General features: G+C 48.0%; 7 protein-coding genes across 7 annotated transcripts; 5 read left to right on the forward strand and 2 right to left on the reverse strand.

Annotated features, from left to right (window-relative positions):
* Nucleotides 1-592: 592 nt before the first annotated feature.
* PADG_03218 (uncharacterized protein) lies at nt 593-1,024 on the forward strand (the record flags this gene model as incomplete). Its single annotated transcript, XM_010760482.1, has 1 exon — nt 593-1,024. The coding sequence occupies one exon, from the start codon at nt 593-595 to the stop codon at nt 1,022-1,024; it is 432 nt and encodes a 143-aa protein (XP_010758784.1).
* A 1,169-nt stretch (nt 1,025-2,193) lies between these two features.
* PADG_03219 (uncharacterized protein) lies at nt 2,194-2,911 on the forward strand (the record flags this gene model as incomplete). Its single annotated transcript, XM_010760007.1, has 3 exons — nt 2,194-2,413; nt 2,525-2,665; nt 2,775-2,911. 3 exons carry the CDS (start codon nt 2,194-2,196, stop codon nt 2,909-2,911), a joined length of 498 nt encoding a protein of 165 aa, XP_010758309.1.
* Nucleotides 2,912-3,486: 575 nt separating this feature from the next.
* PADG_03220 (uncharacterized protein) lies at nt 3,487-4,377 on the reverse strand (the record flags this gene model as incomplete). The annotated part of the gene is made up of 1 exon (XM_010760483.1): nt 3,487-4,377. The coding sequence occupies one exon, from the start codon at nt 4,375-4,377 to the stop codon at nt 3,487-3,489; it is 891 nt and encodes a 296-aa protein (XP_010758785.1).
* Nucleotides 4,378-5,215: 838 nt separating this feature from the next.
* On the reverse strand, nt 5,216-7,572 carry PADG_03221 (metalloendopeptidase; the record flags this gene model as incomplete). Its single annotated transcript, XM_010760008.1, has 3 exons — nt 5,216-5,411; nt 5,541-6,181; nt 6,250-7,572. 3 exons carry the CDS (start codon nt 7,570-7,572, stop codon nt 5,216-5,218), a joined length of 2,160 nt encoding a protein of 719 aa, XP_010758310.1.
* An 825-nt stretch (nt 7,573-8,397) lies between these two features.
* PADG_11562 (uncharacterized protein) lies at nt 8,398-8,645 on the forward strand (the record flags this gene model as incomplete). The annotated part of the gene is made up of 2 exons (XM_010760717.1): nt 8,398-8,475; nt 8,571-8,645. The coding sequence occupies 2 exons, from the start codon at nt 8,398-8,400 to the stop codon at nt 8,643-8,645; spliced, it is 153 nt and encodes a 50-aa protein (XP_010759019.1).
* A 2,096-nt stretch (nt 8,646-10,741) lies between these two features.
* PADG_03223 (uncharacterized protein) lies at nt 10,742-12,732 on the forward strand (the record flags this gene model as incomplete). Its single annotated transcript, XM_010760009.1, has 2 exons — nt 10,742-10,842; nt 10,977-12,732. 2 exons carry the CDS (start codon nt 10,742-10,744, stop codon nt 12,730-12,732), a joined length of 1,857 nt encoding a protein of 618 aa, XP_010758311.1.
* Nucleotides 12,733-14,647: 1,915 nt separating this feature from the next.
* Nucleotides 14,648-16,141, forward strand: PADG_03225 (acyl-CoA desaturase; the record flags this gene model as incomplete). The annotated part of the gene is made up of 2 exons (XM_010760484.1): nt 14,648-14,912; nt 15,006-16,141. The coding sequence occupies 2 exons, from the start codon at nt 14,648-14,650 to the stop codon at nt 16,139-16,141; spliced, it is 1,401 nt and encodes a 466-aa protein (XP_010758786.1).
* Between the last annotated feature and the right edge of the window lie 2,058 nt (nt 16,142-18,199).

Below are 18,199 nucleotides of genomic sequence, written 5' to 3' on the forward strand. Positions count from 1 at the left end.
CCCGATGATATGAGCGAATGATCTCCACAATCCGTCTTTCTTCCCTCCCAAACCCTCCCCATATTCTTCTCTCGTAGGCCAATAGATATTTTTGGAATTTATATTGCTTTTCTTGGAAATGTAAAACGCCTTCCCGTTCGATTAATGGTTTGTAGTCAACCGTCGTTCCTAAGAGGCGATGTTCTACGCGACGCATCTCAGATCAAGACGTTTAATGTTTTTGGGAGCCACACGGCCTTTTAGAGAAGTGGTTAAAGTCTCAGCATCCTGTGTTGTTTGGTTTTTACACAATTGATCCTGCAACATCGTTGAAGGACTGACTATTAAACGACAACGTCTTGGAAAGGGAAAGGTGACCCTCTTTTTTCCGCTGTGATGTGGCAGCTAAACCCCTCAAAATGAGGTTTACGGGGTTGCAATTCGATTAGTCAGGGCATTCATATTTGAATGGGCCTCCGATGCATGTCCAACATCAATTATCGAATTTTTGAGATGATAACATGTCAGGAATATATGCCCAGGCACCGAAGACAAACAACCAGACTTTTGAACTTCTCTACACTTTTCACACCTGAATCCAACCGACTCCATCATGGACACCTCAGGTGAAACAGATCTAACCACCCTCCTCGCATCTCTCGATCCAATCCTCGATCCAGAGATCTTCGTCTTCCTCAGCACCACCCAGCCCATACACGCTCTGCCCCTCCAATCCCTTCAACCACAAATGCTATTCCAGGAGGCTGAGGGTCTCACTATCATCACATCAAAACACCTAGCGACAACCCATGGCTTCGCGGACCAGGCCACGTTTCCCTGTCGGAAGATATCTTTGAAGGTGCACTCGAGCCTAGGGGCGGTGGGCCTGATTGCGACAATCGCGGCAAAGTTGAGGGAACGAGGGATTAGTTCCAATGTAGTCAGTGGTTTCTTTCATGATCATATATTTGTGCCCGTGAGCCGGGAAGATGATGCTTTGGAAGCGCTTCGCCAGTTAGCAAGGGAGGCGAGGGGTGTGAGATGAATATTCCCCATTCCCCCCTTACCTCTCTCTCTCATGCTCTCACAAGAGGGCAATTTTGTTTAATCAAATAAGAGATAGAGAGCGCACACTGCTGCACAATAATATATCCACTCAAGTATGCGGGAGCTTCCTCCAATGTGCGTGTAATCCCCACAGACTGCTAAGGCTCGGGGTTCATATTTTCCATTTGTGTCAGATGCCACACGTAGCTGCTAATTGAAACCCGTATTAGTTGTCTGTCAGTATGACAGTGATCTCCTGTGTCTGGAATCAAAAGCGAGCATTGTGTAAAGTATGAAATGATAAGAGAAGTAAGAGGAATATTAAAGGAGTATAAAGGAGCCCCATGCATACGGGGACAGTAGATGCAAGTTGGAAATATCTATTCCAGAGGAAACGGTATTCTGACGTTTTGATGCAATGATGAGATATTTAGATGAGATGATGATGATGATGATGATCTGCGGTCAAGATCTATATAATAAATAAACATGGAATGCCGAAACAGCGTTGGTTGTTGCAGCAACCATCTGATCCATCCAACCAAAACCCAGTCCCCGTCGTCCAGGAATCTCTCTCCAACAACTAACAAACAACAACTGACGATTATTCACCACCTCCAACTTCTCACCTCCTCACCTCCTCACCTCCTCGTTGTCTCCCCGTCAAAACCTTCCGTGACAGCAACCCGTCTATTATTTTCCCATACCCCCCCCCCCCCCGGGCCGACCACCGCACAAACGTATAACAATGGTAAGTTGTACTGTGTTCTCCCTGCTGTTGTTGTCCTCGAGTTGCAGCGAACCTCGTCCTCCCAAACTTCACCTCAAGCTTCACCTAGCAAAGAGGCGCCAAAAGTGGTGTGCGGGTTGACTGCGCTTCCAGCTTCCAAGTCGTTGGACTGTGCAATAACTTGTTTACCTGCGGCGAGTCCCTCTTGCCAGGAAGAAGCGTGCAAAACATACACAACACCCTCCCTTATCCCATTGTATCCCACTGCTTCATCCTCCAACACCCCCTGCGGAATCTGCTCGCTTTATCATCCTGCCTACACACTCTCTCTATATATGTACCCTTGAAGCCCTTGCCACTCCCTGGTCTATTCTCTCCCATATAGTACATCGCGACTCCAAAACCCCACCAAATCAACCACAGCAAATCCCGCAGCAATGGACAATTCACGCCTCTTCCAGCACAGCCATGCTAACCAAATGGACAACTCACAACATCAACAGGCATCCACAAACTACAAAGAAGCATTCTCCCTCTTCGACAAGCGCGGCAACGGCCGTGTAGCGCTCGATTCCCTGGGAGATCTGCTCCGCGCTTGCGGCCAGAACCCCACCTTAGCTGAGATCAGAGATCTGGAGAAGAGTATTGGCGGAGACTGTGAGTTTTGTTCTTTGGAATCAGAAAAGGAAAATACGATGATATATATATATATATATATGTAAACCGATGAAATGGGGGGCAGACTGACCATGTGGATGGACATTCTAGTCGATTTCGAAGCGTTCTCTAAAGCCCTTAACCGGCCAGGCGGATTTCGTGATCCTGGTGAGCCGGAGGAATACTGCCGTGGATTCCAGGTGTTTGATAAGGACATGACCGGGTTTATTGGCGTGGGCCAGCTCCGATATAGTCAGTGTTTCCGATTCTCTCCTTGCGCCGTTCTCCGGCGATGTATTAAACATACGTGCTGTGATGTTGGTTTGTCTGACTCTTTGTATTTTTTATTTCCCCCCTGTAGTCCTAACAAATTTGGGCGAGAAAATGACCGACGAAGAAGTTGATGAGCTTCTTAAAGCTGTTGACACGAGTTCCGGAGAGATCAACTATACTGGTATGGCATCCTCCTTTTTGCGACAGCGTCGCAGGAACAATTAATCCCCAGATCGCATCTCCATATCTCATCAAATCCCACTAACATAATACACAGAGCTTGTCCGGACCATCCTGGCCAACTAAACAACTGTTTTGATTTCCCAATTCATTCTTCATCCTACGATTATTACATCCCACTTTTTTTTTTGTCGCGCATAGTATCCTACGGCCTACGACGAGATGTTTTCTCTTTGCTCCTTGATAATCACCCATCCATGGCGGTTTCGAATGGCGTATTTTGAATCCGCACCACCGCGATGATGAGGAAGGAGGTGGAGACAAAGACAGCTTTAGATAGAGAGTCCGGTTTTTGCATTGGCTCTTTTTTATTTTATTTTGGCGAATGGTTGTGTCTTGAGAGCTGGTATAACGTATGGGATATGTTGCTATGATGATGGCTAGAGTCAGCGTGCTGAATGTTAGGATCGCCGATGATTCCATATCGAACGAGGTTGTTTCTCGCGTTTCTTCATTTCCCTTTTGTCATAAACAAATGTAGAAGTTTAGTTGGTGCTTAATCCTTCTTAGATTCAGCTCGATGCTAGGTATTCTGATACTCCCTTTCGATATATCCACCCTCACTTCTTGCCCTTCTCCCAACACGTCCACTCCGCCCGCTGAACCATATTCTCCCCCTTCCCCATCTCCTCTGTCTCCACCAAGGAACCGGGTAAGATATAGACAACCTCCTCCGCCTTCTTCCTCCGCCTCTTCCGTTCCTTCTCTTTCCCATCCCCGTTCCCATCCCCACTACCTGCAATAACACCAACTTTATTATCCGCAAAATGCACCTCATCCAACGCATATCCCATAACCACCCGACACCGTCCACAGCGCAGCGACAACCTCTTCTCGAACCCATCTTCACGCCGGATCATGGTTGGCTGGCGATCTGGTATCGTTGTGGAGAGGAGGATGGTATAGTGTTTCTGCTGTTGCTGTTGCTGTTGCTGTTGCTGTTGCTGTTGCTGCTGTCGTTTTGAATCAGACTTCGTTTTCGACTTTTCGTTCTTCTCGTTCTGGGAGTTGCTGGCACCCCCGGGTGCGGCTTTAGTTTCATTTTCATTTTCGCTTTCGTGTTCAGCACCCTCTCTATCACACCCCTCCGCCTCTTCTTCCTCTTCCTCTTCCTCTTCTTCCTCTTCTTCTTCTTCTGGGACTGCTTTCGGAAGCGGTAATATCAATGCGCGATCTCGCGCTGGCTCGCGGCGGCAGGGTAAGCTGGCCAGATCGCGGGTTGAGGCGAGGAGGAGGTGGTTGCAGAAGGCGCAGTGGTAGGTTTTTATCGGGAGACGCGCTTGCGGCTGCTTCTGTTGCTGGGGGATTCGTTGGAGGTCCAGGTTTGTGTTTGATTCTGGGTTTGGTGATTGGGATTGGGATTGGGATTGGGATTGGGATTGGGATTCTGGTTGTGCTGGTTGTGAGACGAGCGCGGCAGCTGGCAACTTCTTGGGACTCGCCGTCACCATCCTTTGATTTTTGATATGTTCAGAGGCAGCTTTGTAGTTACGAAGCGTCTAGGTCTAGCTTGAGGTAACGCTTTTGTTAGATGCTGTTGGGATTTGGTGATGGTGGTTGCTTATGGAGAAGAGACCGAGCAATTGAGTAACGCGACAATGGAAACTGGTTCCCTAAGTCTATTCATTTACGGATTATTTATGGGGGGGGGGGGGGCAATCATAATCCATGGATAATGGTTTTGAGCTCGGACATGCAAAAGGATAGCCCCAGCTGGCGGCTTCGTGATTGAGCTTCAACTTTCCCAAGGATTGAGGTTTTCGAGTGTAAGCTCACGTGGTCTTATCGATAAAGGCTCTTTCTGTGGGATGGTTGAATCTCTCATATTGGGAGGCCTAGCTAGCTATCTAATATACGCTATATCACGTGCGGCGGGGCGGCCGCCCGGGCAACACACGCCCAACACTTTCTTACACACGCATAGTTACGTTGCTGGTTGCCCGGGCAGCATAGCGTGTATGAATTTAGCTGGCTCCTTAACCATCCCATAAGACAACCACTTGTAAGGCACTCAGGATGGATATACATGGATTGCAAGGAAAAGGGCAATATATTGAGCATCAAGCATAGCAGTAACTATTTATATCTCAATCTTCCTATTCCTCAACCCATAATCTGTCCTAATCCCTTCGGCTCCCTGCTAAGGAAAAGACGGGAATATCTAATCAACATACCAAGTCTATCTAGCGGATTACGAATAAGGACACAGGCGTTTAAAAAAAAAAAAAAAATCACACTGCATCAAATGTAAAGTGGCATACAGCGTCTGCCCCTCCGGGCCAAACTGCCCTAATTATGCAGTCCAAGCTCTCTATAGAATGCATCCATGTTGGGCTCGCGGCCCAGGAACTGCTTGAGAGTTTTCATCTCATCCCGGCTGCCACCTGGCTCCAGGACGGTATGGCGATATCGTCGGCCTTCTTTCGCGTTCATGGGGTTTTCTTTGAAGACGGAGTAGAACATGTCTGCTGAATACACTAGGGAGCTGGATGGCAGATGAAAACGAGATGTTAGTTGAGGGAAGTGAGTAAAATATAAACAAAAGGGGGAGTGGCAGGGAAGGAAGGTAAATAATTACGAATGGGGAAAAGGAGTGAAGGGTATGAAGACGAACCTAAGGTAACCGTAATATCCTGCATCATAACCACCAATAAGATGCCCGAATGTCGCTTGCCCATGTCCCCAGTCGTTTCCTTGTCCGAGAACCTCAGGGCCATCAAGCTGAGAAATCTCCTTGCGCAACTCATTGTATGTTACGGAGATATCCAAATTTTCGATGGCAGCATGGTCAGCAGGTTCGTGCACGGTCATGTCGAAGATACCAAAGTGAAGCTGGCGGAGGTTGAAGAGGGCGTCATTCACATGTTTAGTCTTGATCAGGTTGTTGATCAGCTCGTCAGGGATCTTTTGGGCTGGCTGTGGCTTGTCGCCTGCGGTCTCCTTCCAGGCCTGGTAATATCCATCTGAAAGGAAGGAATAGTGTGTGCTGAGAGATTTGATCTGAGACGGTGTCCAACACCAGTTCTCCAGCATCTGACTGGGTGCCTCGACAAAGTCACGCACGGTGTTTGTTCCATGGAAGCGGGAGTATGTTGTTCTGGAGACTAGATCGTGGATTCCATGACCAAGTTCGTGGAAGAAGGTTACAACTTCATCGTGCTTCAGCAAGCTGGGCTTCTTTGCCGTTGGCTTGGAGAAGTTGCACACCAGTGCCGTGGCGGGATATCGGCGGCTTCCATCCGAGGCAACGAATCCCTGAATGACGCCGCCATTAATCCATGTTAAAACGGCACCTTTATGTAGAAGGGAAACGTAAAGCTTACCGGCTGCAGATTGAAATTCGCGGCATGGCCATACTTCCCTTCTCTGGGAAACAAATCAAGATACAGGTATCCCACAAATCCACTCCCCTCTTCTTCATCATCCCAGACACTGAAAACCTGGACTTCCTCGTGCCAGACAATGTCGTTACCATTGCCAGTTTCTGAGATCTTATCCCTCTCTTCTCCAGTTATCTCAACAAACACTAGTCCAAATAGCTCTTCGAAAATCTTCAACATTCCCTGAATCGTAGTCTGCAATGGGAAGTACTCCGCAATCAACTGCTGATCAAGAGAAAAGTTCTTTTCCAGCATCATGCGATCATAGAAGCGGTGGTCCCATAGGTAGTAATGGCCATCAAACGATTGATTTGAAGCGCGAGACTTAATATCAGCCTCTTTAAGCTCCTTGAGAGCTTTGAGCTCCTTTTCACCTCCTGCCTTGAGTCGTGAACGCAGGCCTCCAAGGAAGTCATCCACGGTCTTGGGAGTCTTTGCCATCTTATCCTCAATCCTAAACGTGGCATGGTTGGGATATCCGAGAAGGCGGGCAGCTTCATCTCTGAGAATGACTGCTTCTTTGAACAATGGGACGTTCTGGTTACACTTGTTCTCGTTGGCAATTGTGAGCTGTTTCCGCACCTCGGCGCTAGTGGCATACTTCAACGTTGGGAAAAGATCAGGGTACTTGAACGTCACTCGTAGTTTTCCTTCATTCACTCCTTCACCTTTCTTCAGGACGGACAATACGTCCATTGGGACACCAGCCAGCTCCTCTTCGGTAAACCACAGGCCCCCACTCTCTTCATTCAAGTTCTTCTGGAACTCGATGCTTATCTGACTCAGCCGTTTCTTGATTTCCTTGAACCTATCACGCTTTGGTCCCGCGGGGATCCCCAGGCCATTGCGGATGTAATCCTTGTGCTCCTTTTCCAAGAGATTTTGCGACTCGGGATCTAGCTTCTCGCCCTTCTTCAAGGCAGCGGCAACGAGCTTAAACAGGTCCTCACGCATAGCGGACTCGATTGCAAAATCGTCCATTAGTTTCTCTGCCTCGGATGAAGCATCCCGTAGCTTGCTATCCGTCGAAATCGCCTGGTAAAAGCCTATAATGTGCGATTCAAGCGCCATGAGGTTCTCATCTTGTGCCAGTGGCAGCAGCACTTTGGCAAAGGTAGCTTCTTCCGCCGTAACCTTGGCCGCTACGGCATCTTGCACTTTACGGGACTTGCTGATCATGCGTTTGGTGTCTTCGATTAAGGAGCTAGGGGTAGCAGTAAAGACAGGCGGGGCCTGCGGAGGGGACTTCAGCTTTGTCGGGGCCATTGTTGCAGTAATGGGAGGCCGTTGGGGAGCGGAGGTTTGGAAAACAGCCGTAGTAGGCTTAAAGGGCGTTGCCGCTGGCGACGTTGTTGCCCGAAATTTGCTCAGGAGTAATTGGAGCCTGGGGGCGGGGATACGGAGCGGGTGAGCCAGGATGAACGATATCCCAACAAGGAGGGAGAGACAACCCAGGAGGTGGAGGAGGTGAAGCGAGCTAGACCGTAACCCCGCCAGGATGAATGAATGGGACGAGCAACCAAAACAAGAATAGTGAAAAGCGACCTAAGATGACATAAAGAGCGACCAAAATTAGGATGACAACTCGGGAGGACAAAAGTGTGGGATGGTTAGTTCTTCCATTGGTTGGGAGGACGACTGGCCAGCTAACTAATATACGCGTATATCACGTGAGGTGCGGTCATGCCCAACAAAAAGAAGGAGACCGCAGCCACGCACAAATCAACAAAATAAAGTTATTGTTTGAATAATATTTCTTTAATATAGTAAAAACATCAAGAAGGTGTGTTGGTTTTTCAGAATGTTATTTTTTAAGAACGGCTTTGAGTTGAACCGATCGTTGGGGGTAGCCACCCCCTCACGTGATATACACGTATACCATCATTCCCAACAGGTTTCTCTCATTGCATAGTCCCGTCAAACGACGAACTTCAGTCAACTCATCAACGTCTGCTTTGGTATCAAGCCAACAAACTGCAACTAACTGCCTACAGCAGCAACAATATATACAGAAAGCTGTTCTGGTAATTGAAGTTATTACTGAAAGTTACATACCTACAATTACGGCTAATCATCATCATCATCATCATCATGGCAATTAGCGCAATTCTACAAGACGGTCCTATGAAGCAGAGTAGAACTGTATTTTTCTTGAGAGATATAAAAGCTGTATGTTTCTCTCTGTCATGTTTCTTCAAAATGCAACGTCCTTTTCATTTCCTTGTTTTTATCATATTAAAATTTCCGGACACTCTGCAACTCAGAACAGTCACTTCCCAGTAAGTCAGTCCCGGAAATCTACCTCTGCACGGCGGAAGGCAGCCCAGGTCAATTTGTGAGAGCTTCATGTTCTTGACAAAAGATTAAGTGAAGTGTACAGGTTAATCAGAAAATCTCACCAAGACCCAAACAACTACAACTAGCAGCAGAATAGCGATGAACTGGAACGACGAATCTTTTCCTTGTGTCATCTGCTAGACCCGTGAGGCGGCTTAATGCTTACCGCGCCATCTATACACAGGGCAGACAATGGCTAGATGCCAACCTGTCAAGTGTGGGATATGCCCATGAACGAATTGAGTCATCAACTCTCGTGCCCCTTTCTCCCGAGGTGATATGATGACGAGGTGATATGACGACTACATGATTGCCGCACTCCGCTCTGACACGGAATGCTCTGGGTGCCGTGTATCCCACAAGACAGTTCAAACTTAAACGAAAACAATGTTCTCATCCGAGACTTCGAATACAATTGGACATTCAGATTGAATAATGACAGTTCTGGGCTTAACAACAAGCGGCTCAATATACATCTTGCTCAAATTCTTTGTCCACTACATTATTTCCATTTCAGAGGTCATCGAGGCATTCATCTGCAAAATATTGTTCCGATATTCGCCTGGGCTTACTTTCAGGACGAATATTGGAATGAGTCAATACGTATTTCACAGAACCTCTCCACTCATGTGATTCGCAAAAGGAAATATCTTCAAGGAGCGAACGGCTCTCCAAATGAAGAAAGATCTCAGAGTGATTTTCCAAATAATGATTGTTTTGGCTTACGGTTAGCAACAACTTTGATCAACAAAAGTTGTACGTGGAATAAAGCTGTGGGGATGAACTGGATGATTGGTTTGGACATATTCTTTCAGATATTTAACATATACATGCTTCAGTTTTTGAAAACTATTTGCGCTTGATTCATTTGCAACGGGCATCGTTGAAATAGTCTTCTGCACAATTCCTCGTAATGTACGAGGGACAACTTCGGGAGAAGTGAGCACAATTTCCACAAAAATCTTTTTCCAAAAACCTAAATAGGTTCGCCAGGTAAGAATGCAGCTCCATCATTAACAATATTATTACAATATTTATTCTCGTTTACCTAGGATATTTGGAAGCGCTATATTATCTGCTTATCAGGTCCTTTGATCTAACCAACGCTCCCGCTTTTTAAAACTCCAATACAAGTTCCCCTTGATCGCAGCTCAAACTCGAAAGCTCCCCATCTCGTCTCACCCCGCTTCTCTGGACCAAAATAGTAGATAAAGAAGAGAAGCGAAGAGATATTGAAAAAGGGTAGCCTCCTCTGTCAGACGCAAATTAAAAGTTAAAACCCTTTTAACTAGTTAGTTAATAAGTGTGCTTACTCCGAACTTTTCGATGATTATCTCCCCCGATTTTGAAGCGCCACATTCCAGCCCCGATGATCGGCGCAGCTTGTGAGATCTGCGCATCGCATCTCAAGCTTCTAGGCACAATGGAGCCCGGGGATTCCCAGTGGTAACCAGGAAACAATGGGGGAGAAAAAAAAGAAAAGAAAAGAAAGAAAAAACAGCCATGGAATAAGCTAGTCCCGTTATTCGCTCTCTACAGAATTTTTTTTCACCCGCCCTAAACCCCCCCCTATTTTTATCACGCAGTCTCTCAGTCACAAGCCGTCGATGTAACGACTGAAAATCTTCGTTGATAAACGTGCTGAACAATAGAGTAGTTATCCCGTCTGGGCGGTTGGTTATCAACTACTACTAGTTACTAACTACATAGAATTTTATTATTACTTACCTCATCATGCAGCTTGCGGATTTGTCTGTATCACATAGCTACTCCGTAATTAGCTGGTCCAGGGTTTTAACTCCACATATTTTCCTCCGCACTTCAGACCCTTGATAGATTATATATATATATATATTTTCGGGACCTGCCTCCTTGTGGAGCGATGAATCAGATGAGACCCAAACAACTAATCCATCGTAGGAAATTCTTTATGGTCGAATAAGGGATGCCCCATCTATATGTTAAATATAGTGTATAGATAAATCGAAAGATTCATAGCAGGAAAAACTCACTTAATTCACCCTCCAGGGTTGATACCCAAGAATACTCCAACAGGGTAAAAAAAGAGAGAGAGAGAGAAAGGAAGGAAAAACAAGCCATGGCTGAAGAACCCGAACAAATTGTTCCGAACATGGATTCGAAAAGCAGGAGATCGTTTGGAGATGGATTGCGCAGGGTGGTCAAGAAATTTACGACCCGGTACGTTAAAAGGAGACAAGGGAAAAGTTACTTACCTCTTCATCCAACCTCCATCCCTCGTTTTTTGTCAATATACTGTGTATACGTATATATAGCGAAGGCGGCCGTCCCCAGTTCTGACAAGCAACAAATAGAAAGGGACTTATCGGCGAATATAACTATGCCTTCTTATTCACGCCGAACCTCCCATTGATGACATCACGACAGCGGTCTGCGCCCTTTTTCGGCCTGGATGATAGGATGCCGGTGGTTCTGGCGCTGATTCTGGGTTTGCAGCATGCGCTTGCGATGTTGGCGGGGAGTATGTCAAATCTCTTTCCCCTCTGCTTTCTTCCACCACATAGCACTCTGCGCGGAGAAGGAGGAGAAGGAGGAGGAGGAGAAGAAGAAGAAGAAGAAGAAGAAGAAGAAGAAGAAGAAGAAGAAGAAGAAGAAGAAGAAGAAGAAGAAGAAGAAGAAGAGCTGATCACAAAACACCAAAACCCAGTAATAACCCCCCCAATCCTCATCTCCAGCTCCAGCGCCGCCACCCTCCCCCCCTCCGCCAGCCAATACCTCGTCTCCACCTCCCTAATCGTCTCTGGCTTCCTCTCCTCCATCCAAATGGCCCGCTTCCACCTGTACAAAACCCCCTACTACGTCGGCACAGGCCTGCTCTCCGTCGTTGGTACCTCCTTCGCCACCATACCAGTGGCCGTGGGCGCCTTCGCCCAGATGTACGCATCGGGCTACTGCCCCATCGACAAGGAGACGGGCATCCATCTGCCCTGCCCCCACGGCTACGGCGCAGTACTGGGCACGTCGTGCCTGTGCGCGCTGCTGGAGGTCGGCCTGTCGTTCACGAGCACGCGGGGTCTGAAACGGCTGTTCCCGCCGCTGGTGACGGGGCCGACCGTGCTGCTAATCGGGGTGAAGCTGATTGAGAGCGGGTTGAGGAATTGGGCTGGTGGCAGCGGGCCGTGCGCGTCCCGGCCCACGGAGACGGTGTACATGCTCTGTCCCACCAGTGATGCGCCGCACGCATTGCCCTGGGGCAGCGCGGAGTTCATCGGGCTGGGCTTCCTGGTGTTCCTGACGATAATCCTATGTGAGCGCTTTGGGTCGCCGATCATGAAGTCCTGCGCTGTCGTGCTGGGGATGCTGGTTGGATGTGTCGTTGCGGCTGCGTGTGGTTACTTTGACAGGTCCGGTGTTGACTCTGCGCCCGCCGTGTCGTTTGTGTGGGTGCACACGTTTCCCCTGAGGCTTTATCCACCCATCATCCTGCCGCTGCTGGCGGTGTATATCGTGCTGATGATGGAGGCCATTGGCGATATTACGGCAACCTGCGACGTGTCGCGGTTGGATGTTGAGGGGCCGCTGTTCGACTCCCGGATTCGGGGGGGCGTGTTGGCGGATGGCATCAATGGGTTACTTGCGGGCCTGTGCACGATCACGCCCATGTCTGTGTTCGCGCAGAATAACGGGGTGATCTCGCTGACGCGCTGCGCTAATCGGCAGGCGGGGTATTGCTGCTGCATCTTCCTGGTGGTGATGGGGATATTCTCGAAATTTGCTGCAGCATTGGTTTCGATTCCTTCCGCGGTGTTGGGGGGGATGACGACGTTTTTGTTTTCGAGTGTTGTAGTGTCTGGGATGCGGATTATTGCTACGATCCGGTTTACGAGGAGGAATCGGTTTATATTGACGGCGACGTTGTCGTTGGGGATGGGGGCGACGCTTGTGCCGGAGTGGTTTGCATTTGTGTTTACGTACCAGGGCGGGAATAAGGCGAAGCAGGGGTTGTTGGATGCTGTGGAGTTGGTGATGACGACTGGGTTTGCGGTTGCAGCGTTTATCGCGTTGGTTTTGAATCTGGTGTTGAAGGAAGAGGAGGAGGAAGAGGAATGAGGAGGAAGTAGAAGGAGTCAAAGAGAGCCAGGGGAGGGATAAGCAGGCGGAGGATCAGGAGGCGGTGGTTAAGGGGGATTGATGTACGATGGATGATATTGATGTTGAAGATTTAACTGAGATGAAATCTGATCTTATCTGATCTTATCTGACCCTTATCACATTTATCACGTGTTCTATATCTGGGCAACTGGGACCTACCGTTGCGCTAACGGATAAACCTAATCCGATGCTAGAAAAGCGGCAAACCCTGGCAAAAAAAGACGCCACCGCAAAAGGAGTCTTGGAGGCTTAAAAATCGGTTGGGGAAGAAAAATGGGTTTCCCGACAGCAGCAGAGGGTCCTTTTTCTATATTTATTTATTTATTTATTTATTTATTTATTTATTTATTTATTATTAAGTAATTGGAACAAGTAATGAGAACTGTATGGCGTGTTGGCTGTGGAGACTTGGGTACAATGATACATGTACATTGTTTTTGATAACTCCGTCATTACAAACCCTTGATTGAGATGGGATCAACTACCCTAATCACGTGCCTCCTCCTGCAGGCCTTCACTAGTTTCAACACGCCACAAGCAGCGGTTTTGGTCCCTTTCCCTTGGACCACCCCCGCCAAGACCCACAGACGACTTTAAAAATGCCCTTCAGCCAATCAGAGGGCAGGTCACCGCTCAGAGTGGAGCCACCCTTTTGGGTTTTGTTGGGAGAGCGCTAAGCCTGTTGGGGAAGACCGGTGGAACGTGCGTTGAGTGTATTTTTCCGGGCCGACGAAGCGGCGGGATGCGATTGGCTGGAGAGAGTATTCCTGGGTGACCATGTTCTTCTTCTGGTTTGAACAGCCAATGGTGCAGATACATCATATACAGAGAGAGAATAGCTACATGTGTGTGTGTGTGTGTGTGTGTACCTTCTTTTGTCGTTCCTCTGGTGGTGAAATATGTGGGGGATGAGAGGTGGTGGGGAATATGCGGCTAAGTTACACATCTATCTTTGTTGAGCGTCCGGCTGAATCATCAAAGGAATGACGCAAAGTTGGGTGGGCGTTGGGAGCTTCCAGAGTTTTTCAGTCCTGGGTCCGGCTGGTACTGGTACATGCAGGAATACGCTTCGGGGCCCAAACTCAACCAAGCCTGTAGTTCAAAGAGTGAATAGAAATATATATCAATGGATGTATGCCATTCCATCTCGTTTATAGCTGAGAATGGGCAGATAACTAACAGTCACAGCACTGCATTGTTACCAATTCTTTTCCCCCCCCCCTCCCCCGCGGGCGAATTGGCTGATTTTTATGAAAGTTTATCTGGAAGAAACTAACCTCTTCAAAATGGGAGTTAGAGTTCTCGAGCAGCAGCGAAGTACCGGTACATGGCCCAAGGTTCGCGTCCATCCACTCCCACCCCAACAAATTGTATTTTTTCCTCATCTTCAAAAATTTTTACAGTCTTCAACCTCCACCTTCACATTCTTCTGATGCTTGATTCCAACAATCAACTACTTCTCTTCTGCACCCAAGAGACGAGAAATCCCACTCCCTTGTGAAGCCGAGGAAAAGGAAAAAGTGGCCTGATTATCGCCGTTGTTGAATGTGCTTGTTGCATGTTGCCGTTCAACAGGTCCACCGCCCTGTCCAGCTTCTGCCGGGGGTCCCTTGTTATATAGCCGTTTTCATCCGCCGTCTCCTCCCTTTTAACACATCCCCCCATACACAATCAACATATCAACACCTAACACACTAACACACACATAATACGTTTTTGTTAATTGCAGGATTTATCCATCCTCTTTCTCATCTTCCTCCTCCTTAGTCCCCAAATCTTCTATTATCCATCCCCCATCCGCCCATCATCCATTACTCCTTAAAACACCTCCTCACTGGCTCCCGGGACCAGATTGGGCCCCCCTCCAACCACCATGGTTTCAAAGGAAGCCTCCCCGGCTGCCACAGCCAAACCAACAGACTCCCGTCGTCCCACAACTGAACCCAAGAAAGTTCACATCACAGATACCCAGATGACCCTTGCAAACTGGCACAAGCATGTCAACTGGCTCAACGTCATCCTAATCCTCGCCATCCCCTTATACGGCTGCATCCAGGCCTACTGGGTTCCTCTGCAGATGAAAACCGCCATCTGGGCGGCAGTCTATTACTTCATGACTGGAATCGGTATCACAGCTGGTATGTGGTTCTCTTCCTCTCTCTCTTTCTAACATGCTATCCTCCCACGATAGGAATGCGGAAAACACACTGACAAGGTGTTTCCGTTGACAGGTTATCATCGCCTTTGGGCCCATACCTCGTATTCCGCCACCCTTCCCCTCAGAATCTACCTGGCCGCCGTTGGAGGTGGCGCCGTCGAAGGTTCCATCAGATGGTGGGCTCGAGACCACCGTGCCCACCACCGCTACACAGACACAGAAAAGGACCCTTACTCCGTCCGCAAGGGCCTCCTCTACTCCCACATCGGCTGGATGATCATGAAGCAAAACCCCAAACGCATCGGCCGAACAGACATCACGGATCTAAACGAAGACCCCGTCGTCGTCTGGCAGCACCGCAACTACCTTAAAGTCGTCATCTTCATGGGCCTAGTCTTCCCAATGCTCGTCAGCGGTATAGGGTGGGGTGACTGGTTTGGCGGTTTCATCTACGCCGGTATCCTGCGCGTCTTCTTTGTCCAGCAGGCTACCTTCTGCGTCAACTCCCTCGCCCACTACCTGGGTGAGCAGCCCTTTGACGACCGCAACAGCCCCCGCGACCACTTCGTCACCGCCCTCGTCACTCTGGGTGAAGGGTACCATAACTTCCACCACGAGTTCCCATCAGACTACCGCAACGCCATCGAATGGCACCAGTACGACCCGACCAAATGGACAATCTGGATATGGAAACAGCTCGGCCTCGCCTACGACCTCAAGCAGTTCCGCGCCAACGAGATCGAGAAGGGCCGCATCCAACAGCTACAGAAGAAAATCGACCAGCGCCGCGCCAAACTGGACTGGGGCATCCCCCTCGACCAACTCCCCATCATCGAATGGGACGACTACGTCGAGCAGAGCAAGAATGGCCGTGGCCTCATCGCCATCGCCGGTGTGGTCCATGACGTCACTGACTTCATCAAGGATCACCCTGGCGGGAAAGCTATGATCAGTTCCGGCATTGGCAAGGACGCCACGGCGATGTTTAATGGGGGCGTATACAACCATTCGAACGCGGCGCACAATTTGCTCTCGACGATGAGGGTGGGGGTTATTCGGGGCGGGTGTGAGGTGGAGATCTGGAAGAGGGCACAGAGGGAGAATAAGGAGGTTGAGTCGGTGCGGGATGAGCTTGGGAATCGGATTGTCAGGGCTGGGGCGCAGGTGACGAAGATTCCAGAGCCTATTCCTACCGCTGGTGCTGCGTAGGTGGGTAGATTTAAACGGGGCTTGGAAGTGTCGAGGGTGGACGTGGTTTGGCTTGGCTTATGACTCTTTTTTTCTCCGATATTCCTTTTTATTTTTTTGTCTTCCTTGTTTCTTCCCTTCTTGTAATAATGGCTGCACGAATTGACTCGGGTACATATCTCACTCATGCCCTTTCTGACTTCTTTCCCTTTTCCTTCTCCAGCTCCTGTTTTCCTTGGTCATGTGTACCGGAGAGGCCCTCTCACCACACTCACACTAAACCTCACCTAACGCGTCGTCTGTCCGGACAGCGAGAAGAAAAGAAGCAAGTTCTTCTGCTGGATCAATATGGTTGCATCATGAAAACAGCATTTTATACTCTTGTGTTTCTCTGCCCCCTCCTCATGTACTCCATATTTCATTTCTCTTTTACCTTTCATTCCCTGCTCTTGTTTTGTTTCCTCTTATCTTTTTGGAGTAAATGGTATCCGGGAAAAAAGGAAAAACTCGAGAATTAGTTAGTTGATTTGATTTTTTCATTTGAAACTTCCCTATTTTCCTTTCTCTTTCTCTTCTTTCCTTCAGCCGTTGCCCACTCTACCATGAGAAATATATGGAATAGAAAAGAGGCGTTGAGTTGTTCTTCCTCGGCTGGTTCGGCTTAATTCTTTTTATTCTTCAAATCATTTCCCCCTTCCCCCCCCCTTAGTTAACTGAGTAATGGAATGGACTGTGTCGCAAACTGGGTTTCAGATCCTATCAGATTAGCCAAGGTGGAAATAAAAAACAACAGAAACAGTGTGACACCGGGTAAAGATTAGAAGCTAACTGGAGATGTTTAAAATATTGCGGGGGAAGCCTTTTTGCGTTTCTCCTCTCGTCCTTCATGCCTAAGCATAGGGAAAATAGGTGGGTGTTGTTCCCCCCCCGCAGGCGCTTGTGCCTTGTTGCTTAACTACTATTCTGCTCGCCCTGCAAAACGACAGGAATTTAGTTTTGAGATTGGAGAAGGGTTGGGAGATGGATAGTGCTGCAGGTTGTGCCTATTATGTGTCCGCTCTCTTCTGAGATGGAGATAATAATTGGGGGTTGAAGTTTGTTAGAGGGAGTTGATTTTGCTTTCTGCGTGGCTTGTTACGTATGACAGATAGGAAAACATGTGATGAGACGGAGCAAAAGTAACCATTGAATCTAATTAATCCATTTAATGAGGTTGACTGCCTTGTCTCTTTCGCATGTTATATCCGTAGCTATGGATATTAAACAGCTAATAATTATCACCGCGTGCAGAACTAGAAGCGTATCATTTTCTCTTCTGTTTCCCTCTCTTTTTCTTTTCCAATCATGCCCCGCAACAGCATACATAGGCAGTGATTTCAGTTGTATGAACACTCATGGCGCAGATAAGATGCACAAACGTAATTCGAAAACTTTTGTTTTCTTCATATCGTACGGTATCTTCGCATCTGGTGTACACAAAAAACACGAAGAAGCCATATGTAATTCTGGAAACTGCTGTCGTGCAATCTGTTGGGAGTAATCTATCCTGCAGGTCGTATCCGTATGTTGATTATCAATGGGGACTGAGCTGATTATCCATGGAATAAGTGGGGGTGGATATTTGGGAGTGGACCAAATTTAAGAAAAGCTGTGGCTAATGGAAATAAGATGCGATCATAATCTGAAATAATGTGTGCCGTTATTAATGAAGGGGAGTCAGGTGTATCTATCAAAATGGCGGAATCCAAGAACAATAGGATTGAGATGGGAAAATATAATATAAGAGGGGAATAGTGGAGGTGTTAACCTCGTGGTTAGCCATCATAACGGTGGAAAATCATGTCCACGATTATCTATCTGTCTGAGATCTCATCTCACACCAACTCGACATATCCGACGGCACTCGTATTTCGATTTCGTGTCAAATGAAAAGGAAGAGAGTATATCATGAATCATGGATCAAAACCTACCGAGTAAGAGGCAACATGCTAGGAAGGAGGATGAAGAATGCACACATAATTAGATCAACATGACGATCCTCCAATGGGGGTTGGTGTGTCCAAGAACATGACACTGTCC

This window comes from Paracoccidioides brasiliensis, assembly GCF_000150735.1.
Source record: "Paracoccidioides brasiliensis Pb18 unplaced genomic scaffold supercont2.3, whole genome shotgun sequence".
Lineage (NCBI taxonomy): Eukaryota > Fungi > Ascomycota > Eurotiomycetes > Onygenales > Ajellomycetaceae > Paracoccidioides > Paracoccidioides brasiliensis.